This window comes from Nycticebus coucang, chromosome 8, assembly GCF_027406575.1.
Source record: "Nycticebus coucang isolate mNycCou1 chromosome 8, mNycCou1.pri, whole genome shotgun sequence".
Lineage (NCBI taxonomy): Eukaryota > Metazoa > Chordata > Mammalia > Primates > Lorisidae > Nycticebus > Nycticebus coucang.
The window spans coordinates 92,606,901-92,632,457 of record NC_069787.1 but is presented as its reverse complement, the minus strand read 5'-3'; the positions used below and the strand labels follow the sequence as shown (position 1 = coordinate 92,632,457).

Genomic DNA, 25,557 nt, shown 5'->3' with positions numbered 1-25,557 from the left:
GGAAGAGCATTGCTTAAGCCCAACGGTTTGAGGTTGCTGTGAGTTGTGACGCCATGGCACTCTACCCAGGGCGACATAGTGAGACTCTGTCTCAAAAAAAAAAAAAGATATTTTCCTGCATCAACTATCTGAGTACGTGCATCTTAGTCTCTTTTTAGGACTTCACTCCTTTCCCTCAGGAGAGTTGGCATGTGCATGCACATTCAATGGCTAGTCAAGGGCCAGTCAAGTGTTGGTTTTGTTTTGTTGTATTTTACTTCTGGTTTAGAGAAATTCGATGGTATTTTTTTTTTTTTTTATTTTGGCTGGGGCTAGGTTTGAACCCGCCACCTCTGGCATATGGGACCAGCACCCTATTCCTTGAGCCACAGGCGCTGCCTCTAGTTTAGAGAAATTTGAGAGATTTAAGTTAACTGATATGTTTTCCTTATAATTAACTATGCTTTAGGGGAAACTGAACCACAAATAAAATGATCAGATATAATTATTTTTTATCAGTGAGAAGATGGTCTATTGACCTCCTTAACACCCTATGTCATGGTCTCCAAAAAGTACATTTGACACAGTTTGTCATAGCCGTATGGGGGAATCTACCTAATCATTCCTAGTTTTCCTTTTTTCTCTTGCTCTGTTGCCTGGGCTACAGTATAGTGGCATCATCATAGTTCACTGCAGCCTCAAACTCCTAGGCTTAAGTGATCCTCCTGCTTCATCCTCCCTTGTAGCTGGGGGCCACATCCAGTTAATTTCTCTATTTTGTAGAGACAGGGTCTGGTTTTGTTGCTTAGGCTGGTTTTGAACTCCCAGCCTCAGCCAAATCCCCAGCTTTGGTCTCCTGCAGTGCTAGGATCACAGGCATGAGCCATCATGGCTGGCCCATTCCTAGTGGTCAAGAAGTCTAAGTAAGGACTAGTCTCTCATGCATTATGAGATAAAGAAGACAATCCTGACCACAATAATATTATAAAATTCACTTTCTAGTAAAATAAATCCCAGAAGTGAGTTAGATTTCTTGCCTTTGATGCTAATAGCTAAACAGCTTCACTCTTGTCACCACAAGGATTTCCACAAAATTATTTTTAAAGACAGGCACTTGTAAAACAGCATGTGTTAGAAAAACCCTAGGCCAGTGCATCTACCAAAAATGTGTGTCAGTATTTGATCATCACACTTACATCCTGTGGAGTGGGCTTCTCTGTTTCTCTTTTTTTATTCAAGGGGCTCTTGGGTATTTATTTTATTTATTTATTTTTTTCTAGAGACAGAGTCTCACTTTATCTCTCTTGGTAGAGTGCCGTGGCGTCACACAGCTCACAGCAACTGCCAACTCCTGGGCTTAGGCCTCCCAAGTAGCTGGGACTACTCTTTTGTATTTATTAAAAGAATTGACTTGGGGCGGTGCCTGTGGCTCATTGAGTATGGCACCAGCCCCATATATACTGAGGGTGGTGGGTTCAAACCCAGCCCCAGCCAAACTGCAACAAAAAATAGCCGGGTGTCGTGGCAGGCGCCTGTAGTCCCAGCTACTTGGGAGGCTGAGGCAAGAGAATCGCTTAAGCCCAAGAATTTAAGATTGCTGTGAGCTGTGGTGCCACGGCACTCTACTGAGGGTGACATAGCAAAACTCTCTCTCAAAAAATAATAATAATAGGCTTTGCGCCTGTAGCTCAGCGGCTAGGACGTCAGCCACATACACTGAAGCTGGTGAGTTCAAACCTAGCCCGGGCCTGCCAAACAACAATGACAACTACAGCAACAAAAATATCCAGGCATTGCGGCAGACACCTATAGTCCCAGCTACTTGGGAGGCAGAGGCAAGAGAATTGCTTAAGCCCAAGAGTTTCAGGTTGCTGTGAGCTGTGACGCAATGGCACTCTACCAAGAGTGACAAAGTGAGACTCTGTCTAAAAATAATAATAATAATAATAATAATAACCAAACTTTGGAGCAGCTCATAATTGAACATGTAACCTCTAAGAACTGGCTAGAATTTAAATGACTTTCCTATGACCCATATTTAGTAAGTAACAGGATGTATATTTTCAGGAAGAAATTGGTTTTCATTATATAATTGTCTTTGGGTGATTATGTCATCAAATTAGGCATTCTGTTTATTTGAAATTTACCTCTTTTGTAGACAATTTATGTGATACAATTTAGAGTTAATAATTGAGGCTATTTTTTTGTATTATGTTACACACATTTGAGAAACCAATTCTGGGGTGGGAGGATGAGAGATAGCAAGTATAATATTAATTATTCCAGGAGGTGCATAGGAAATGCTGGAAGAATTAGCACAGGGGGCATGTAATTTTAGACTGAGGGACGCTTTACCAGGCAAGTATAATTTGATCTTAATGTTGAAAAAGAGGTTTAAAATGTCACTGAACACTATGGAGCCAATATTCAATTCTGTATAACAATATGGATAGATCACAGAAACTAAAATGCAAGGTTATTCAAACTGTGGGAAGAAAACCAGATGGGCTACAATGTAAAGTTCAAATAAGGGCATGGAAAGAGTAGCTTGCAGAAAGGTACTCTAGCTAGGTTATAGATATTGTGATGCAACACTTATGAGTTTGGTCTGTATATGTCACAGTGAGATGCCAGCAGTATTCCACTTTAAAATGAGATTAGAATACCTGTATTACTACTTCCCTTCAATGTAGTTATGGAGGTAAAAGCCAGTATAGTCTATTAAGAAAAATTAAAGGGCTGTGGTATATGTATACCATGGAATACTATTCAGCCATTAAAAAAAATGGAGACTTTACATCCTTCGTATTAACCTGGATGGAAGTGGAAGACATTATTCTTAGTAAAGCATCACAAAAATGGAGAAGCATGAATCCTATGTACTCAATCTTGATATGAGGACAATTAATGACAATTAAGGTTATGGGGGGGGGAGCAGAAAGAGGGATGGAGGGAGGAGGGTGGGGCCTTAGTGTGTGTCACACTTTATGGGGGCAAGACATGATTGCAAGAGGGACTTTACCTAACAATTGCAATCAGTGTAACTGGCTTATTGTACCCTCAATGAATCCCCAACAATAAAAAAAAAAAAAAAAACTTTAAAAAAAAGTTCATCTAAAACTTGGGGAATTATTATTCCAGGAAATATGCAATTTCCCTCTACAGGAAAATATTCACAACTGAAAGATATAATGCAATAAATAAATGTGTGATTAAAAGAAAAATAAAAAAAAAAAGAAAAATGAAAGGAAGAAAACTGCAAAGGAGAACATACTTAGAATTGACAGAGAATATAACTTATCTGATAATTTACAGTGAAGTTTAGAATTATTAAAACTAATGGTTAAGGTATATTCCCCCCTTTTTTAATTCTCTGGAAAAGATTATGATCATCTTTTCCCTAAAAGGTTCACAGAATTCCCAATTAAAGAACATCTGGACTCGGGTTTTTATTTGTTTTTAATGTTTTCAGTTGTATCTTTTTTTTTTTTTGTAGGGTGTATTGGTTTTTTGAGATAGGGTCTTGCTGTCTTCCAGGCTGGAGTTCAGTGACACAATCAAAGCTCACTGTAACCTCAGACTCTTGGGCTCAAGGGATCCTCCTGCCTCAGCTTCCTGAGTAGCTGATTCTACAGATGTACACCTGGCTAATTTTGTTTAAAATTTTTTTGTGGAGACAGGGTTTCACTAGGTTGCTCAGGTTCATGTCAAACTCCTGCCCTCAGCAATCCTCCTGCTTTAGCCAGAGTACCAGTTCTTTTTTTTTTTCTTTTCTAACGTATATTTCTCTGTAAGTACTAGTTTTACTTACTACTAAAATTCTCGGTTTCCAAGCACAGAGAAATATATATTTTTAAAAAGGTCTAAAAGGTGGTTAGAGAAATTGATCTATATGGTAGTGATTGAGTTTTGTGAAACTCAATTTATGACCTAATTGGTAATCACTATTTTTAAAATTTTCTGTATGAAATATGTGTCACATTCTCTAACAGGTGAGTGTAGAATTCTGCACCTGTATATTAGAACTATCTTGCTATGTTCACATCCACTATGTATCTTGAGAGGTGTGTACAAATCCTCCACTCTGATGTATACTACTTTTTTTTTTTTTTTTTTTTTTGAGACAGTCTGACTGTGTCACCCTCGGTAGAGTGCTGTGGCATTACAGTTTACAGCAACCTCAAACTCTTGGGCTTAAGCAATTCTCTTGCCTTAGCCTCCTGAGTAGCTGGGACTACAGGCGCCCACCACAATGCATGGCTATTTTTTTGGTTGTAGTTGTCATTGTTGTTTGGCAGGCCCTGGCTGGGTTCGAACCCGTCAGCTTTGGTGTATATGGCTGGTGCCCTAGCTGCTGAGCTACAGGCACAGAGCCTGATGTATACTTCTGTTTTTTCCCTGTCATTCTTAGAGGCTTTTTTCTTACAGAGTTCGACAATTTCATTAGCTTACTAAAGTATAGAAAATTAATGATTTTCTCATATGTAAAATAACAATTTTCTCATATAATTTGTTCATATTTGTCTCTTATATTGTGCCGAACTTGCTTTTGGTGCTTTTCAGCCAGAATTTGATGCTCTTGAGATTTCAGTGAGTATCTGGCTCAGAAGGTTTTCTCCAGTACCTGATTCCAAATAATATACTCATTAAGTGTCTTTTAAATTAAAATGAATCAGGGGGAGGTTTTAACTTAAAAATGTTTGAACTTTTTTTTTATATATACATATAGAAAAGTGGATATCCTAAGGGGGGCAGCCAAGTGCTTTTCCACAAATTAAACAACATTTATGTAAGCATATTCTTTTATTCGTAGAAGGAGCTGAAGAGGAAAAAATGGAAATAGACCCTGATGGTCAGCAGCCTGAAAAGGTAAAGTCTGTTTGAGTTGTGTCACAATAGAAAGGCATGCCTTTCAGAGGCCAATGGTTGGGGTGTTTTGTGATCTTTTGAGTCCTTCTTGGGGGTTATAGATAGTTCTGTCAGCCACTTGTACTCTTCTGGTTTAACTATAGTTCTCACAAGACATAATATAGGACACGTTTTCATTTATTCATTCAGGAAAGGTACATCCGCTCTTTTATGCCTTTTTCAGGTGCTGCTATAAATGTGAATATGCAAGTGTTGGTTCTTTCATATAATGAATTGTAGTGTTTAGGTTTAGGTCATATATTTGTTTTCAGAATAGAATGACAGAATATTAAGTGATTTTATAAGAGAGTTAAATGCTAGCAGAAGAATACTCCGAAATGAATTTATGAAGCTGGGCATGGTGGCTTGTGCCTCCATAGCATGGCTACTCAGGAGGCTGAGGCAGGAGGATCACTTGAGCCCTGAAGTTTAAGGCTATAGTAAACTGTGATTGTGCTACTATACTCTAGCCTGGGCCACAGAGAGAGGGAACCTCTTCAAAAAAAAAAGGAAAGAATGTAAGTAGAATTAACGAGAAGCTGACATTGGGGTAGATTGTAGAAAGCAAGTAGAACTATATAAATTAAAATGGAAGTTAGGGAATCAAAGATTCCAGCTGGTGTGGAAGAAGCAACACTAAAGCCAGTGTCTAAACAGTATGAAAGTGCCTAGGATGTTAGTGGCTTAATTCGTGTTTCATAACAGAGTGTAAATACAAGGTGGGCTAAGCAGAATAGTAGTGTCTTCAAGATCAGTGTCTGATCATGTATTCTTTATATTGTTGTAATACATACTTAACAGTTAGACACTATTTGAGTGAATATATACAAACAAGGACTTAAGCTCTTGATTACATGTAGTATTCTCAAATTGTATGTAGATAAGGAGAGGGAGAGGATGATAATAAAATCGATTACAATTCCTGCAGTGTTCCAAAGACCGTGTCAGTGATAATCTCCTTATTTTATAGGCATCATTCCATAGTTCATTCAAAATCAGATATTTAAAAATCAACAAATGATACCAAATGCTGACCTAACAAATTGAAATTTTTAGTCTCCAAAGCATGATCACTAATGCTTTGTTGTGGCTCTCCCTTATCTTTTTTTTTTTTTGAGACAAGAGTCTCACTGTGTCGCCCTTGGTAGAGTGCTATGGCCTCACAGCTCACAGCAACCTCCAACTCTTGGGCTTAAGTGATTCTCTTGCCTCAGCCTCCCAAGCAGCTGGGACTATAGGCGCCCGCCACAACGCCCAGCTACTTTTTGGCTGTAGTTGTCATTGTTGTTTGGCAGGCCCAGGCTGGGCTCAAACCCACTACCTCTGGTATATGTGGCTGGCGCCCTAGCTTCTTGAGCCACAGGCGCCAAGCCTCTCCCTTATCTTTTTAATCAATATATATTACCACCTAATTCCTTCAACATTGCTTGAGGAATTGTAATCTTGGCTTTATAACAGGATGCAGAGAGAAGGGACTGTGTGCTTTGGAGACATATTGAGATGATAATTAGTATTTCTATGAATTTGTTAATTTCTTTCTTAGCTCCTCTCTATGGAGTCACTTCTGAATCTAGTTTGCTTTTTGCTCACTTTTTATCTTGTTTTATACCCCTTTCAGGCAGAAAGCAAAGTGGAAAATGAAACAGAAGAAAGTGGTAAAGCACAAGATGGAGAAAATGAAAAAAACAGTGAGAAGGAACAGGATAGTGAAGTTAGTGAGGATACCAAATCAGGTAATTTAAGGAAACTCCTTACATTATATTACATAAAAGTATAAAAAGGCACTGGAGAAATGTGGACATTTTGCATAGAAATATTTTCTCATTGATTTTGGATGTATAATGAAGGAATAAGTATGTATTTGAGTTTCACTTAGCAGATAAGTACCAGTGCTAATGCAGGTGGCTGTATTTTGTCCCTTTGTTTTCTTTAGTTTATAGATAAACCAGTTATGCAACATGATTGAAGTCACCTCAGAGACATGCTATTTTTTTTTTTTTTTTCCAGTGACAAATTACTATATCCCATTGTGCCTGTCAGGCTCCTAGAAGTCCTCTGTTCTCAGTATCTGATTTCCTACTGACCCTGGAGTTCCCAGAACATTTCACTGACTAATGAACAAATACATGGTCTCATGCTTAGTTGTTTTTTTTTTTTATATCCCAGGGACCTACATATAGAGCTTAGATAAGTAAAGTGAAGATAAAGTGCTGTGTGGAAAATGTACCCCAAATACAGGCAGACTTAAATGCATAGAATGGTTCATCAAAATTCTTTAAGAAGGGGAGAAAAAGGCATTGTCCTAGTTTGTCATGTGGTGAAGGTAAGAAGAATTGTTTAGACTGAGCACATTGGTAATAAAGCTTTCTGCTATTTTCAGAAGAAAAGGAAACTGAAGAGAACAAAGAACTCACTGATACATGCAAAGAAAGAGAAAGTGATATCGGGAAGAAGAAAGTAGAACATGAAATTTCTGAAGGAAATGTTGCCACAGCGGCAGCAGCTGCTCTTGCCTCAGCAGCTACTAAAGCCAAGGTTTGTCCCTAACAGCCCTTTTCCAGTGCTCTCTTAAGCCATGAATGGTGATATTGTTTTAGTTAATTAAAAACATTAGCATAAAAGCCCTTGCTTTCTAGTAGGAGATGACTATTTTCTTGAATGGTATTTCTAGGTTAAGAGATCCCACAAGCAGTAGAATGATAGAAATCGTGGATGGATGACTTTTTTATTCCATATATTGTATCATTTAGCCTTGTGAAGGCTATAGAGATTGAGGGCAGATTTTAAAGACTTTTTAGGGGACTGATTGTCTTTTTTTTTTTTTAATTTCCTGGAAAACTTGTCTTGGTTTTTTCAATAATTTATATCAAATTAAAACATTTTATCATTTTTAAGGCAGAAATGTGTTTCCTTGTACTTCACCCTGATCTTACAGACTGAGAGGAAGAAAGGAACCTAAAATAGCTCTTTTTTGTTTCCTTGAATTTGCCAGCTTTTGTGGGGGTGTTTTTTTCTATTTATAACATAGTATCGGTTGCACAGCATATTTAAGAAGACAAGACTGTTATTTTTCTCGTTTTGTGTTAATTTAACATTTTAAAGAATTCCAAACATGATTATGTGGAGTTTAAAAAAAGTTTTTTTTTCACCTGTTTTTCATTCTACCCCAGAGGAAGTTTTCTTCCATTCTAGGTCATCATCACATTTCAAGAAACAGCGATTGTGGCCAGACGTGATGGCTCATGCCTGTAATCCTAGCACTCTGGGAGGCCAAGGCAGGTGAATTGCCTGAGCTCACTGGTTTGAGACCAGCCTGAGCCACAGTGAGAATCCGCCTCCAAAAATAGCTGGGAGTTGCGGCAGGTGCCTGTAGTCCAAGCTACACGGGAGGCTAAGGCAGGAGAATCACTGGAGCCCGAGGGCAACAAAGTGAGACTATTCTCAAAAAGAAAGAAAGAAAACAATGATTGTTACCTGAGCTGTTCTTGATCCATTGGCAAAGATGCCCTTTTATGCTCTTTAATTCCCCTAGACCATTCAGCTACTGTGATCTATGTCTCTCAAGAGTTTAATCTATGGAATATGATTTAAGACCTGTTGGGTTTTTCTCTGAAAAACAGAGTTGGATCTCACTCTGTTGCTCAGACTAGAGTGCCACAGCATAGCAACATAGCTTATAGCAACCTCAAACTCCTGGGTTCAGGCGAGACTCCTTTCTCAGCCTCCCAAGTAGCTAGGACTACAGGCACTTACCACAACACCCAGCTAATTTTTCTATTTTTAGTAGAGACGGAGTCTCGATCTTGCTCAGGATGGTTGAACTCCTGAGTTTAAGCAATCCACCTGCCTTGGTCTCCCAGAGTGCTAGGATTACAGGCACGAGCCCCCTCGGTCCCATAAGACCTATTTTAAAAGCCTACCCATAGGACATAGATCTGGTGGGTGGGGGAGGGGGTGTTCGGAGGCTACAGCAGTACTCAGTTAACTCAGACAGATATTGCACCTGACTGTTATCACAGTAGTTTAAAGTCATGCATATTCATACTTGCCAGCCTCTTCCAAAGATATTTCCTAATCTTTGATTCTTTAGCTCATTTTAGGTATTCTTTCTCCTCTACAACCCCCCACTCTGGGAAATTTTGATGTACACTCAATTACTTAAGTGACTGCTAATATAATTTCATCATTACTTTACATACTTCAGGTTTTGCACCTTCATTGGAAACATCTTTTGAATCTGTCTTCTGCTACATTGGTCTGTTTGGGCATCTGCTTGTCTCTTGAGTTATTTAAACTCTTACTGTTATTACTGACATCATGAGCTTAAAGACCGTAAGAATTATCTTGGGTATGTTTTCTCACTTTATAAATAAGCTAGAAGCCACAGGCTTCCATCTTTCTTATCCTTCTCAGTCCTCAAACCTACAACCTCAGGTCATCTTTGATTCCTCTTGTTCTTTTGTTTCCCTTAGATGTTCAACCAGCAAATCCTTTGTGGTGTTTTAGGTCACATGCTAATGCCTAGCTACTTCCTAAGTCAGCCTTCCTTAAACTTTGGCCTGTGTACATCCCATTTTGTTTCCTACAGAAAAAGTAATTAAAAAATTGTTTTGCTCTTGAACGCTAACTTCCATTCAAATAATGGACATGTAAATACATATTTAGCACAGTGAATTTTTCATAAACTGAGCCCATCTTTGTAACAAGGACTTACATTTTTATTTCTTGGGCTTAAGAGTTTGAGGTTGCTGTGAGCTGTGGCGTCACAGCTCACAGCATAGCACAGCAACTCTTGCCTCAGCCTCCCAAGTAGCTGGGACTACAGGTGCCCACTACAACGCCAAGTGATTTTTTTTTTGTAGTTGCCATTGTTGTTTGGCAGGCCCAGGCTGAGTTCAAACCTGCCAGTCCCAGTGTATATGGCTGGCGCCTTAGCCACTGAGCTACAGGCGCAGAGCCGAGCATGCTACTTTCTTTAGTAAATTCTTCCTGTCTCTCTTAGGAAATAAGAGGTAGAAAAATAAAATCTTAAATTTTATTTTATTTATTTATTTGTTTGTTTTTGAGACAGAGTCTCACTGTGTCGCCCTTGGTAGAGTGTTGTGGCATCACAGCTCAGAGCAACCTCAAACTCTTGGGCTCAAGTGATTCTCTTGCCTCAGCCTTGCAAGTAACTGGGACCACAGGCACCTGCCACAACGCCTGGCTATTTTTGTTGTTGTTGTTGTCATTGTTGTTTGGCAGGCCCGGGCTGGGTTCGAACCCACCAGCTCTGGTGTATTTGTCTGGCACCCTAGCCGTTGAGCTACAGGCACCAAGCCAAAATCTTAAATTTTAATCTCTTCAGTAGAAAATTCAGAATTTTTTTATGATCATGATCCTACTTTGTTCTCAGGCCTTGTTTCTTACCTGTCGTTCCTGAACTATTTCTTTCTTTTTTTAGTCAAAGTAGGCAAAGGGCCAAAGTTTATTAAAACAGTACATTCCATACAAGGCACTGGTCTACCCTCATCAAGTGGAGAAAACCCTGGGTTTAATAAGATTTTTCCTCTTGATGCTCACTTTTTAAATATGTTATCTGGGGGAAGTAAAATATAATTTTTCTTGGAAAAGGGCAGAAATTTCTAGAATGGAGAATCCTTTTCTTTATTATCCTTGAAAGGCAATTTCTGAGGGTAGTCATGGTGTTTTTATTTGTTTCTTTCTCTTTTTTTCTTCTCTTTCTTTCTTTCTTTTGTTTTTTTTTTGAGACAAAGTCTCACTATGTCACCCTTGGTAGAATGCTGTGGTATCACAACTCACAGCAACCTCACATTCTTAGGCTTAAGTGATTCTCTTGCCTCAGCCTCTCAAGTAACTGGGACTACAGGCACCCGCCACAATGCCTGGCCATTTTTTAGTTGTCATTGTTGTTTAGCAGGCTTGGGCTGGGTTCTAACCTGCCAGCTCTGGTGTATGTTAGCTGGTGCCCTAGCCGCTGAGCTATAAGGTGCCAAGCCATCATAGTATTTTTAAGCAGGCATGGAACAAGTGTATATAATATTTACTGTCTTCATAAAAATGGGTGACTTGACCTCCACAGACCACCTTTTTTTTTATTTTTTTTTGAGACAGAGTCTCTGTCACCCCTTGGTAGAGTACCGTGGCATCATAAACTCTGGGGCTCAAGCGATTCTCTTGCCTTAGCGTCCCAAGTAGCTGGGACAACAGGCTTCTGCCACAATACCCACTTCTTTTATAGAGGGCGTCTTGCTGAAGCTCAGGCTGGTTTTGAACCTGTGAGCTCAGGCAATCCACTTGCTTTGGCCTCCCAGAGTGTTGGGATTATAGGCGTGAGCCATCATGCTCAGCCCACAGATAATTTTTTACAGGCTTCCCATCTCTCCCCTTTGTGGCCTATCAACCCAGAAGACCTATTTTTGTAAGTCAAACAACTGCTTAGTCTTGGAAGCATTCTCGACATGATATTTTTCTTAGAAGCCCCCATTTAGTCAATTTGTTCCTTTTATTATGGACAAAGCAGCTCAGGATACCACCTGTTCCTCTTTCTCCTTATGCCTGTTTAATAGTTTGAACAGAATTGAAAAAGTTTGTTACATCATTGGCATTTCTATAGTCTGAACTATTTCTTAACAGTTCCCCACCAAACAAAATTCACTCTTTAACCTCCATCTAAGTTTTTTTATTCACTCATTCAACAAATATTTATTGTGTATCTACTATGAAGTAAATACTGTGCTAGGTACAAAAGCAAATATCGTAATCTCTGTAAACCTTATTGGCTTCGTCAGTAAAGTGGAGGTGTTAATTCCAGATTTACCCATCATTCCAATCTTTTGTGACTGTAGTTTACAGAATTTAATCTGTTTCTCTAAAAAATTTTGCCATTCCCTGGTAGATGCTGGCATGCCCCATATGTCCATCTTGGTGGCAGCATTCATGTTCCTCAGCTGCCTGCCTCTGTGGCACTGCTCTGCCTTTCACTTTTTTTGTGTGTGTGACAGAGTCTCACTTCATTACCCTCAGTAAACTGTTGTGGCTCCTACCTCACAGCAACCTCAGTCTTTGGGCTCAAGTGATTCTCTTGCCTCAGGCTACTGAGTAGCTGGGACTGCTACTATTTTTTGTGAGGCTGTTTTTAGAGTCTGTGGTCTCTACTGAGGGTGTCAAAGTGAGACTCTGTCTCTAAAAAATAAAATGGTAGACTGCCTTAAGAATTTTCTGGAATACTTCATGATGTTTTTCTCTGACTTTATAGCTGTTAACATGTGTAACTTTGGGCACAAAAATGTGTCTATTGAGCACCATTGGTCATCGTATAACTGACTCCTTCACTGCAGAGAAATCATTTTTATAGATTATTTGGCTTGGTCTTTTGCTATTCCATACAAAGTTTAGAAGAGTTTACAAAAAAAGATTCCTTTCTAGGTGACTATTTTCCTTCTATCAGCAGCAGTAATATTTATTTCTAATAACTAGGAACTTATATCTTCATTCTCAAAATGCCTATGTTTCTAGCCCAGTTCAGTATCTCACTCCTGTAATATTAGCACTCTGGGAGGCCAAGGTAGGAGGATCACTTGAGCTCAGGAGTTCGAGACCACCTTGAGTGAAACTGTGACCCTGTCTCTCCTAAAAATGGAAAAATGAGCCAGGTGTCATGGCAGTAGTTGGCAGTCCCAACTACTCAAGAGGCTAAGGCAGGGGGGTCAGTTGAGCCCAGCAATTTGAGATTACTGTGAGCTAAGCTGATACTGTGGCACTCTAGCCTGGACAACAGAATGAGACTCAGTTTCAGAAAATCAAAATAAAACACATAGGGGTGGCGCCTGTGGCTCAAAGGGATAGGGCGCCAGTCCCATATGCTGGAGGTGGTGGGTTCAAACCCAGCCCCGGCCAAAAACCACACACAAAAAAATATATAAATAAAAATAAAAAAAGTGCTGTTTTGAGGCGGCATCTGTGGCTCAAAGGAGTAGGGCACTGGCCCTATATACTGGAGGTGGTGTGTTCAAACCCAGCCTCGGCCAAAAACTGCAAAAAAAAAAAAAAAAAAAAAAAAAAAGTACAAAATAAAACACATATACCCCCTTGTTCTCTTCTAATTTGTGAAAGTGGTATAGATGCTTGTGCTACATGATGTGGCATATGTGAACCCTTCAGTGCCACTTATAGCTAGATCTGATAAATTTCACAGCATACATGATCATTTTTGTGCCACATGGTTATTAGGGGGTAAGGAATTCATGTAAATTACTGTAATTAGTGTAACTTAGCTAACAAATCCAAGTTTCTCTTATTCTCATTTTGTTCTTCTGGTCTATAAACAGCTTTTTTATTAAGAGTTTTCCTTGATAATTGTTTGTCACACTCTGACATGGAATAGTAATTAGAGGTTGTAGATCTAGCTCCTAAACATAGGAGGTGACATGCTTTCTGGCTTCTCCCTGTTATTGCCATGTGAGGGAGTGGTCAGGAGCATGTCCACTTTTCGTTGCACCTTCTGAGAGCTGTAACTTGTGCCACCTGTAGGCCTGGTGTATGGGTGCAAACAAGAGCTCCCCTGTCTGAGTGCTATGGATTCTTTTCCATCTTGGGGTTTAGGCTTAGAGGGAAGGAAGGGCATGGAACTGTTATGGGAATAAACTAGGTCAGCCTTCCTTAATCTTTTGCCGTCTTTTCTATACCATTTTGAAATTAGAACATGTTTTCTTTCTTTCTTTCTTTTTTTTAATCTATCAGCCATTTAATTAGTTTCTTTTTAAGAAATTTTAAACACCATTTTATGAGGGTAAGCTCCATTTGTCAGGGCAAACACACACTGTAGGTACCCCTGGGGCTGAGGAATAGCCTTGATTTTTGGTAAAATTTGTGAGTCCACAGCTTTTTGATCAACCTTGCGCTATTCTGTCATCTCATATTTCTCTTTCTCTGTGGTGAAGATCTCACCTTCCTGGTGTCTGGGCTACCGGAGCTGCTGCTGCTTGAAATAAGCATCAATAAGATGCTTTGGGATTTTAACATTACTGATGTCAATTTTTTTTTTTTTTTTTGGCTGGGGCTGGGTTTGAACCCGCCACCTCCGGCATATGGGGCTGGCACCCTACTCTGTTGAGCCACAGGTGCCACCCTACTGATGTCAATTTTTGTGTTGGTGGTGATGACAAATTTCCTTGACATGAGAAAATTACCTTTGTACATTCTAATTTCAAGGTTTTAACAGCTACATACATAATAATCATTGATACTTCCAATATGTATCTTAATAATACTGTTAGAGCTGGATCTAGTGGCTCATACCTAAATCCCAGCACTTCGGGAGGCTGAGGTGGAAGGATTGCTTGAGGCTAAGAGTTCTAGACCACCTGGGCAGCAGAGTAAGACTCTGTCTTTACAGACAGCATTTCAAAGTTAACTCTGGTAGTGTTGTGCACCTACTGTAGCTTCAGCTGTCTGAGGTGGGAGGATTACTTGAGTCCAGGAGTTGAAGGTTATAGACAACTACGATTACATCACTGCACATCAGCCTGGTGACAGAGTGAGACTCTTATTTTTATTTATTTTTTGAGACGGAGTCTCACTTTGTTGCCCTTGGTAGAGTGTGGTGTCCTCACAGCTCACGGCAACCTCAAAGTCTTGGGCTCAAGCAATCCTCTTGCCTCAGATTTTCATTTTTAGTAGAGACGGAGTCTCACTCTTGCTGGCCTCAAACTCGTGAGCTCAAGCAATCCACCAGCCTCACCCTCCCAGAATGCTGGGATTACAGGCCTGAGCCACTGAGCCTGGCTCCTTTTTAAAAAGAAAAAAAAAAAACAATCCAGAATACAGTGTGGAGAAGAGAAAGAAGGGAAAAGATGGCCTATTTGATCACTTAGTCTCTAGTTAGCCCTGTTTACTTTCATTCTTGTATGACTACGTTGAGTCTACTTTTGTTCTAGCTGGAATCCATGCTTTATGTAAGTTTGCCTTAACCCTTTTCCAACCAAATTATTACTTCCTTCTCATTAATTATTTTTCTCAGTTTGTTTCCCTCACATTCATATATCTTCTGCGGCACCTTCCCCAGTCCACATCATTTTTCTCAGTTTTTACAAAGCCATCATGTGAAGGATTGGACTCTCCCAGTTGCCTCTCTTTGGAAGGTCTGAATCATCGCTGTTTCCAGACCTTCAATAGAATACTAACCTTGACCATTAGCAGTGTTCCTATCCCAGTTAATTATAGCTATATAACTATTCTTGAACTTAGTGGCTTAAAAGCACTGATTTTGTAGTGTGTCAATTTGGCAGTCATGTGGCATTGAATGGGATCACTGAGAATTTTTCTCATGGCTGGGCTATTATGGCAGGTCAGTGATGAGTTCACTCATATGCCTGCTGCCTAGGCTAGGATGGCTAGACCAGCTTGAGTAGGTTGGCATCATTTTCTCTTTACACATCCTCTCTAAAAAGTTAGCTTGGATTGGGCAGTGCCTCTGGGTTGGTGAGTAGGGCACTGGCCCCATATACCGAGGGTGGTGGGTTTGAGCCCAGCCTCGGCCAAACTGCACCAAAAAAATAGCCGGGTGTTTTGGTGGGCGTCTGTAGTCCCAGCTACTCAGGAGGCTGAGGCAAGAGAATTGCATAAGCCCAAGAGAATGTCAACTAGTGGCAAGGAGGGGAATCTGCCAGTGTCTTATGGTTTGGTTCCCCCAAACTGGCATAGCTTAATTTCTGACCTACTCTACTGATTAAAAGTTCTGTCCAAATTCTAGGTAAAGGGACATAACACTTTAAGATAGAAACTATGCCACCTTAACCCACCGGAGTATGCTGTCTGACCATAAATTAACATATCATTCTCTCAGTTGCAAAATAGACACCACAAGATCTTTTTTTTTCCCCCTTGAAACAAGAGCCTCAGGCTGTTGCCCTGGCTAGAATGCCATGGCGTCACAGCTCAAGCAATCTCTAAGTCCTGGGCTTAAGCAATTCTCTTTCCTCAGCCTCTCAAGTAGCTGGGACTACAGTCGCCCGCCACAGTGCCTGGCTATTTTTGGTTATAGTTGTTGTTGTTTGGCAGGCCCAGGCTGGATTCGAATCTACCAGCTCTTTGGTATGTGGCTAGTGCCTTAGCCGCTTGAGCTACAGGTGCTGAGCTGGCATCCCAAGGTCTTACCTTTTTATAATAGACTGAGGCTGGAGGTACAGGATCTTACCTAAATCGGGTTATTGTACAGATGAGATTCCTCAGGAATGATTTCTGGATACAACTGCTTGAGTGATGGCATTCTAATTTGAAGATTTTCGTGGACTAGCATAACAGTGGTGAGACCTACAGAGAATAACTGCATTCACATTTAAGGGTTTGAATGGGAGGCGCAGAGCAGTCATGGTTCATGGTAATTTTGAGACCTAGGCAGGCACATATTTCTGGTTTCTTGATCAGGGCTCAGTCTTAGTCCCTGAGAGTTAATTCTCTACAGCTTTTCACTTTGCCCTCTGGGCTTTCAGTTCTTTCTTCTCTGAGACTCCTATCTTTCCCATTAAAACGTGGTCCCAGTTTTGCTGCTGAGTGGTGGTCTTAGCCTGCTTTCTACTTGTTGAGGTCCTCTTTTCCAGTTTATATTCTCTCCACTTAAATTCAAGATATTATAATTTATTAAAGACTTTGTGGGGTTTTTTTTTGTTTTTAAAATGTAATTACCATTAGACAAAATGCCTACATTTTATTTCCTAGACATTTCCCTTTTGCCTTAGTCTGAGAGTTAAAGTGCTATGTGAACAACACCCTAAAGGTTTTGTAGCTTTCATTTCGTTTTGATATAGGGTGTCAGTCTGTTACGCAGGCTAGAGTATAGGGGCATCATTATAGCTCACTGCAACCTCAAACTCCTGGGTTCAAGTGACACCCCTGCCTCAGCCTCCTGAGTAGCTGGGACTATGAGCATCCTCCATTACACCCAGCTAATTCTTCACACTTGATCTTAGCCAAAAGGCCGAGAAGCGATACCCCCTCCCCCCCCCCCCAGCTAATTCTTATTATTTTTCCTACAGATGAGGTCTCACTATTGCTCTGGCTGGTCTTGAACTCCTCACTTCAACCAATCTTCTTGCCTCTGCCTCCCAGAGTGCTAAGATTACAGATGTGAGCCTTTGCTCCCAGCCTTTCTTAAGATTTTTAGATGCCTTTTGTTTAAAGATTTTTAACTCCAATAATGGTGATCCAAAGAATTTGAGAGAGGTAAATGTGTACAGGTGACACAAAAAACTAGTTTGATGTTAGGGACAATGGTTAGAGACATATTTATGGAGACAATGATATCAACTAGGCAAATAACAAAAAGAAAAGCAGTTATTCTTGAAAAGTAGTATAGCTTTGTCTAGGATATTGTGGGACAAGTCAGGTATTTTAAAATATATGTATTGAGAGCGCCAGAAGGAAAACAAAGAATGAGTGATGGAGGCAGAATAAAAACATAGTGGCTGAGTGAAAAATTTCCACATTTGGTGGAAAAGATTAACTTCAGATCCAAGAATCTCAATGAACAACTATGTATAAGAAGCATGCTCTTAAAGATGTGTAGAGGCCCTCTTGTCTAGTAGAAATACTCTTAAGTGGCGTATCCTCAAGATGCTGAACAGTCCTACTGTGCATGCCTGTCAGAATGTTATATAGCTGCACCTTGAGCTCTTTACTTTGCAGTTATGCTTTGCCGGTGGTGCTCTCTATTGGATCTTTCTTCCAATGCCATTTCTTAGGTTCAGACTTTTGCTAGGAAGAAACAGATAAACAATTTTTATCAAACCCAACTCCTTTATGTTTCCTCTAAATTCTCTCTAAAAACTGGATAGTTTCCCTTCTAGCTCCTTACAATAAAATAGAAAAAGACTTTTTTCATTCTGTGTGGAAATGCCCTAGTTATACATATGAGTTCATTAATTATCCTTTCTATTTTTAACATCACTAGAGGTGCCAGTGTTTTCCTCTCATTGTGCTACTATGTAATAAAGACATACTTCTTTCCAACCTCCAGTAATATTTTCCTCTCTGCTCTTACTAGTGGTTTTCTTGAGGCCCTTTTGGCTTATGCCCATTGTGGGGTCCCGAATCCAAGGACACATTTTTTTGTTTTTGTTGAAGCAGCTCCTTATTTACAGATACCAGGTTCTTTTCCTATAGCAGAACTTAGTGGTTTTAAAAATAGGTATTTTAGGGGCAGCGCCTGTGGTTCAGTGAGTAAGGCACCAGCCCCATATGCTGAGGGTGGTGTGTTCAAAACCAGCCCTGGCCAAACTGCAACAAAAAATAGCTGGGCGTTTTTGTGGGCGCCTGTAGTCCCAGCTACTCAGGAGGCTGAGGCAAGAGAATCACCTAAGCCCAGGAGTTGGAGGTTACTATGAGCAGTGTGATGCCATGGCACTCTACCAAGGGCGATAAAGTGAGACTCTGTCTCTACCAAAAAAAAAATTTGTTACAAAAATACGTATTTCATTGAGTATCATAGTTTTGTTGCATTTGAACAACAAATAGCTGGGCATCTCTACTCCATGTGGTATAAGTTGAGTCATTTAGGAGTATTTACTTTATAGGTGGGTTTATCTCGGACAAAGGCTGCTTAATTGTAGTCATAGTCCTTTGGCAGAGGAGTAACGGAGTTAGCTCCTTAACCCATACATAGTCTGTGGTCTCTCTCATCTCTTCAGCAGGATGATCATATTTCTTACATGGCAGCTTGAGACTTTTAGAGAGAACATTCCAAGAGATGTAACATGGACTTTTCCAGGCCATTAAGCCTATGCTTGTAAAAGGCTACCAGTAATTTTTATTGAGCAAGGCAGTTAGAGAGAGACTGCCCTCATCCTACCTCTTGTTGTAATAAAGATCAGTGAATTTGTATCCATCTTTAATGTATTACAAGCCCTTTTAAGAATTCCTCAGGAGATTATCCATCGAAGCATCAATCATACTAAATAGGCATCGGGAAATAATGAAAAGGCCTTTGGATTTGGTATTTAAAATTTTAGTTCCAGCTCTGCTCATAACTTTAGGCAAGTAACATAATTATTCTGATGTGGTGTCAGTTTTTTGAATCAGAGATCCTTTCTAACATGATTGTTTTAAGAAGTAATTAAGTAATTGTATTTTTAAAAAGCATTCTGTCAGCTAAAAAGTAATATTCATTGATTCATTAAGCCGTTATTTAAGTGCCTGTTATGTACCTTGCCAAGGGTCACATTAAGTAAAAGAACTGGGACACTACTGAAAGTTGGTTTTTCTTTGATGCTTAAAATAAAGATGGTCCCTGCCTTTTAACATCTTATAGTCAATCTGCTAACCTTGAATGCTGTACTCATTTGAATTTGAGCCACTAGATGATATATTTAGTGGTTTAAAAATGTAGTGGGGGGGGGGAAGTAGTGAGGGAAAAGGAAAAAAACTAAAGAATATGTATAAAGTTCTGGAAATGTAACCCAGAAGAATGGATCTATTAGGAATTAGGGATTATATCTAGTGTACTAATGCATGAATAGAAAATGTAAGCCCTCACAACAAAACCATTTTATGTACAATGTCACAGAACATGTTTAGAGTTTATTAAACTCTTTCATTTCTATAGAAACAAACATCTGTAGTCACATGGCTACTTATTGATAAAACCAGGACCAAAACTAACCTGGAGTCTGATAATCACAAGTGAGAAATGTAATCTAATAAAATTCTGCATTTCTTTTCTTTTTTATTTTTATTTTTATTTTATTTCTTTATTGTGGGGGATTCATTAAAGGAACAAGAAACCAGGTTACACTGATTGCATTTGTTAGGTAAAGTCCCTCTTACAATTGTGTCTTGCTCCCAAAAGGTGTGCCACACACCGAGATCCCATCCCCCACCCTCCTTTCCTCTCTCTGCTCTCCCCTTACCCCATCCCCCACCATATACAAGGTCATTAATTGTCCTCATGTCAAAATTAAATACATAGGATTCATGCTTTTCCATTCTTGTGATGCTTTACTAAGAATAATGTCTTCCACTTCCATCCAGGTTAATACAAAGGATGTAAAGTCTCCATCTTTTTAATGGCTGAATAGTATTCCGTATTATACATACACCACAGCTTGTTAATCCATTACTGGGTTGGTGAGCATTTAGGCTGTTTCCATATTTTTGGCAACTGTAAGTTGAGAAAATTCTGCATTTCAATTTAAATATTTTCCAACATTTTACAAGTGACACCTCAACACGTAGATCGAATATATTCATCTTAAAAAAAAAAAATCTCCAGGCGGCGCCTGTCGTTCAAAGGAGTAGGGTGCTGGCCCCATGTACCGGAGGTGGCAGGTTCAAGCCCAGCCCCTGCCAAAAAAAAAAAAAAAAATGCAAAAAAAAAAAAAATCTCCAGGCTTGGTGCCCCTAGCTCAGTGAGTAGGGCACCAGCCACATACACCGAGGCTGACGGGTCCAAGCCCAGCCCCAGCCTGCTAAACAACGACAGCTGCGACAAAAAATAGCCAGGCATTGTAGCAGGCGCCTATATTCCCAGCTACTCGGGAGGCTGAGGTAAGAGAATTGCTTTAAGCCCAAGAGTTTGAGGTTGCTGAGAGCTGTGATGCCATGGCACTGTACCAACAGTGACATAAAGAAACTCGTGTCTTAAAAAAACAAAAAAAAAGGATTGGAGCCTGTAGCCCAGTGGCTAGGGCGCCAGCCACATACACTAGAGCTGGCAGGTTTGAACCCAGCCCAGGCCTGCCAAACAACAAAGACAACTACAACCAAAAGATAGTCGGGCGTTGTGGTGGGATGCCTGTGGTTCCAGCTTCTTGGAGGCTGAGGCAAGAGAACTGCTTAAGGCCAAGGATTTGAGGTTGCTGTGAGCTGTGATGTCACAGCACTCTACCCAGGACGATAGCTTGAGGCTATGTCTCAAAAAAAACACACTCTACCCAGGATGATAGCTTGAGGCTATGTCTCAAAAATAAACACAGGGTGGCGCCTGTGGCTCAGTGAGTAGGGCGCTGGCCCCATATGCTGAGGGTGGCGGCTTCAAACCCAGCCCGGGCCAAACGGCAACAACAAAAAAAAAAAATAGCCAGGCGTTGTGGCGGGCACAAACGGCAACAACAAAAAAAAAAAATAGCCAGGCGTTGTGGCGGGCACCTGTAGTCCCAGCTACTTGGGAGGCTGAGGCAAGAGAATCGCGTAAACCCAAGAGTTAGAGGTTGCTGTGAGCTGTGTGATGCCACGGCACTCTACCCGAGGGCGGTACAGTGAGACTCTGTCTCTACAAAGAAAAAAAAAACAAAAAACCCCACAAAACTCCAGAATGCTGATTGTGATTTAAGTTTCTAATTTTTAAGATCCAAGAAATAAAGAACAGGAAAAAAAAAATTTTTAGACAGTACCATTAACTCTCCCTGTTTCTTACCATGTTGTCTTTCTTACTGCCTGCGTTTGTTTTTAGGCTATCATCAGAACTGAGTTCAATTCTCAATGCTGTCAGTTATCTGTGGCAAGACACTTTGCTTACCTGAGCTTCAGTTTCATTCCATATCAAACAGAGATAATATGTTTCTTGATAGGTTGTTACTATTTTTGAGACAGAGTTGCCTCTTTCCTAGGCTGGAGTGTATGTGCCATGATCATAGTTTACTGCAGCCCCACACTTCTGGATACAAGTGATCCTCCCATCTCAGCCTCCTAAAATGTTGGGATTATAGGTGTGAGCTACTGCACCTGGTCTAGTATTTTTTTTTATTCCTCTCATTTCCTCTTGTTGTTAGGTATTCTTGTCATCTTGTGATCTTGTTATTAAGTGTGTGTGTGTGTGTGTGTGTGTGTGTAGATACACATATATTTTTTATTTTATTTATTTATTTATTTATTTTTTTGTAGAGACAGAGTCTCACTTTATGGCCCTTGGTAGAGTGCCGTGGCATCACACAGCTCACAGCAACCTCCAGCTCCTGGGCTTAAGGAATTCTCTTGCCTCAGCCTCCCGAGTAGCTGGGACTACAGGCGCCCGCCACAACACCCGGCTATTTTTTTGTTGCAGTTTGTCTGGGGCTGGGTTTGAACCCGCCACCTTTGGCATACGGGGTCGGCACCCTACTCACTGAGTCACAGGCGCTGCCCTTATTTTATTTATTTATTTTGAAACAGTCTCTGTTGCCTGGGCTAGAATACTGTGGCCTCAGCCTACCTCACAATCCTCCTGCCTCACAGCTTCCTGAGTAGCTGAGAATGTAGGCGCCTGCCACAGCGTCCTGATAATTTATATATATATAAATATTTATATATATATATATATATATTTTTTTTTTTTTTTTTTTTAAGTAGATACAGGGGTCTCTTGTTTAGGCTGGTCTTGAACTCCTGAGCTCAAGTGATCCACTCACATCAGCCTTCCAGAGCGCTAGGATTAGAGGCATGAACCACCACATTGGGCCTTTTATTCTTTTATTAATTTTCCTAATGATTACATAACACATTCTTGAATTATTATCATTTAATCCAAATTGTTTTTACCACTCCTCAGTAGTGCTAGAACCTTAGGTCACATTTTTCTGTTCATTGTTGCTCAGTAGTTCTTTTCTCCGTTTTATTAGAATTTAATTTGATAGCACAGAATTTTTGCCTCTTGTTCTAAAAGCTGCTTTTAGAATTTCTATCTGTGCAGATTTTACTGTCAGTGACTTCTCCTTTAAAAGAAAACTCTTATAAGAGGATCACTGCATAGGAAAATCACTTGAGGAGAAACTGTTTCTCTTCAAAGGACTTCATTTCACTTTTTTTTTTAGACAGAGTCTCACTTTGTTGCTCTTGGTAGAGTGCAATGGCGTCACAGCTCCCAGCAACCTCAAACTCCTGGGCTTAAGCAATTCTCTTGCCTCAGCCTCCCAAATAGCTGGACTACAGGTGCCCTCTGCAACACCTGGCTATTTTGTTGTTGTTGTTGCCGCAGTTATTATTTAGCTGGCCCGGGCTGGGTTCGAACCCACCACCCTTGGTGCATGTGGCCGGCACCATAACCACTGTGTTATGGGCGCCGCGCCTCACCTTAATTTTTGAAGGATATTTTCAGTGACCGTAGAATTCAAGATCAGTGTTTCTTTGGTTTTTTCCCCAGAAGATATATATATATTTTTTTTTTTTTTGTAGAGACAGAGTCTCACTTTATTGCCCTCAGTAGAGTGCCGTGGCGTCACACAGCTCACAGCAACCTCCAACTCCTGGGCTTAGGCGATTCTCCTGCCTCAGCCTCCCGAGTAGCTGGGACTACAGGCGTCCGCCACAACGCCCGGCTATTTTTTGGTTGCAGTTTGGCCGGGGCTGGGCTTGAACCCGCCACCCTTGGTATATGGGGCCGGTGCCCTGCTCACTGAGCCACAGGCGCCGCCCCCCAGAAGATATTTTTAAATGCCATTTCAGGGCACAGTGCTTGGTATCTGCTAGTCCCAGTTGCTTTGGAGGTTCCCCAGAACTCAGGAGTGTTAGTCCAGCCTGGACTACATAACCAGACCTCTTGTCAATTAAATTAAAAAAAAAAAAAAAAAAAAAAGAAAGAAAGAAAGAAAAGAGCCATTCCATTATTCATCTTTGCTGTTAAGCCAGTTGTCAGTCTTACTGTTGTACCTCAGGGGTAATTGGAGGTAATTTGTTGTCCCTGCATCTTCCCTCACCCCCCAAGCTTTTGAGATTGTCTTTGTTTTTAATACTTTATGCCGTATCTTGGTGTACTTTTTGTTGTATTTTTTGTCTTTGGGGTTTTCTGAGCTTGTGGAATCTGTCTATTGATGTGGTTCATCTGTTTTGAAAAATTCTTACCTTTTTTTTTGGAGGCAGAGTCTCAGTTTCCCTGGGGTTGAGTGCCATGGTGTTATAGCTCACAATAACATTCTCTGTCCTTTGATTTCAACCCCGTGACTGTCCCATGTCTCCTCATTGCTTCTGATTCTGATTGTCTTTAGTTTCTTCTTATTTCTTTGCTACAGTTTAAATACTTTTTGTTCAGCGCAGTGCCTGTGGCTCAAGTGGCTAAGGCGCCAGCCACATACACTAGAGCTGGCGGGTTTGAATCCAGGCCTGGCCTGCCAAACAACAATGATAACTACAACCAAAAAAAATAAAAAGTAGCCAGGCGTTGTGGTGGCCAACTTGCGAGGCTGAGGCAAGGAGTTGGAGTCTGTGAGCTGTGATGCCACCGCACTCTACCCAGGGCAACAGCTTGAGGCTCTGTCTCAATAAATAAATAAATAAATAAATCCTTTTTTTTTTTTTTTTTTTTTGCAGTTTTTGGCAGGAGCTGGGTTTGAACCCGCCACCTCCAGCATATGGAGCTGGCGCCCTACTCCTTTGAGCCACAGGCACCCCAGTAAATCCTTATTGTTCTCCTGTTTTTTGGTTCATTCTTCCAAGTATTCTGTTAAAATCTAATCATGGATTCTCAGCCGTGCGCCCTCTCCTCCTCCCCCTGCAACAACCTCCCCACCCTCCACCCCCCACCCCACCCCTGCAGTCTCACTCTGTGGCTCTGGGTAGAAAGCCATGGCATCATTGCTCACAGCAACCTCAAACTCTTGGGCTCAGGAGATCCTCTTGCCTTAGTTTTTCTGTTTTTAGTAGAGATGGGTTCTCACTGGTGCTCAGGCTGGTCTTGAACTCCTGAGCTCAGATGATCCACCTGCTTCAGCCTCCCCAGAGTGCTAGGAGTATTACAGACGTGAGCCAGTGCTCCCAGCCCCTCAAACTCTTGAGCTCAAGCGATCCTCATGCCTCAGCCTCCTAAATAGTTGGTACTACAGGTGCCTGCCACCATGCCCAGTGAATTTTTTTCCTTTTTTTATCTAGAGAAGGGGTCTCACTCTCTTGCTCAGGCTGCTCTTGAACTCCTGAGCCCAGACGATCCACCTTCCTCAGCCTTCCAGAGTACTAGGATTATAGGCATGAGCCACCAATCCCTTCCTTCACCAATATCAGATATGTATAAAAATTATGATATTAAAAAAAAGAAAGAAAGAAAATGTATGATATTCTAGGTAATGATGTGTTATTCTACATCCACAATTCTACTTTCCTTGGTGGTGGTAGTAAAATTGAGAAGATGAGAGAACTCAACAAAAACTAGGTAGCAGCTTTGGAGTAATACTTGTACTCCTTCTAGTCCCCACCCCATGTGATTTTCCAGAACCTTTGATCTAGAGCAGTGATTATCAGACTTTGTGCCTCAGCACACTGGTATGCTGTTGAGATCTTAGGTATGCCTCGAAAAATTTTAAAGATCATTAGATATTTTCTGAAGAAATTCAAAGCACCATAAGTATATTCATGTTTTTACTCTTTTTTTTTAATCAACATAAGTGTGCCAGAGAAGTTTATAGGTTCCTGAAAATGAGTCTCCACAGCTATAAAACTACATTTTTTTATTTCAACCATAAAAGAATGAAAAATAAGGCTCTCTCGTTTAAGTTTAAGGTGAAAAATACTTGGTAGTCTTGATTCCCTTAAAAGGAAGTTTTTTACGAATTCCTGTTCTTCCTTAAGCTTAACCTCTTAGCATCTCTCCCTGTGCATCTTCAAAATTTCCCAGTGTCTTAAGGCAGTGGCCAGTTTGTGTTAAGTGACCAGCGTTTCAGCTCTCCACCAGTAGACATGAGTGATAGGTATTCTTTCTTTTTTTTTTTTTTTTTT

At 40.5% G+C, this 25,557-nt stretch overlaps 1 protein-coding gene across 2 annotated transcripts in view; it reads left to right on the top strand.

The window, feature by feature from the left end:
* The window catches only part of SMARCC1 (SWI/SNF related, matrix associated, actin dependent regulator of chromatin subfamily c member 1), a 216,417-nt gene that overhangs the window by 146,991 nt on the left and 43,869 nt on the right, over positions 1–25,557 (top strand). The window contains exons 22-24 of one of the 2 annotated variants that reach the window (XM_053600509.1): positions 4,793–4,848; positions 6,506–6,620; positions 7,268–7,422. In XM_053600509.1, coding sequence (XP_053456484.1) covers positions 4,793–4,848; positions 6,506–6,620; positions 7,268–7,422 — 326 coding nt within the window. The remainder of the gene's footprint in view (positions 1–4,792; positions 4,849–6,505; positions 6,621–7,267; positions 7,423–25,557) is intronic. The other variant, XM_053600510.1, reaches the window with a different exon arrangement.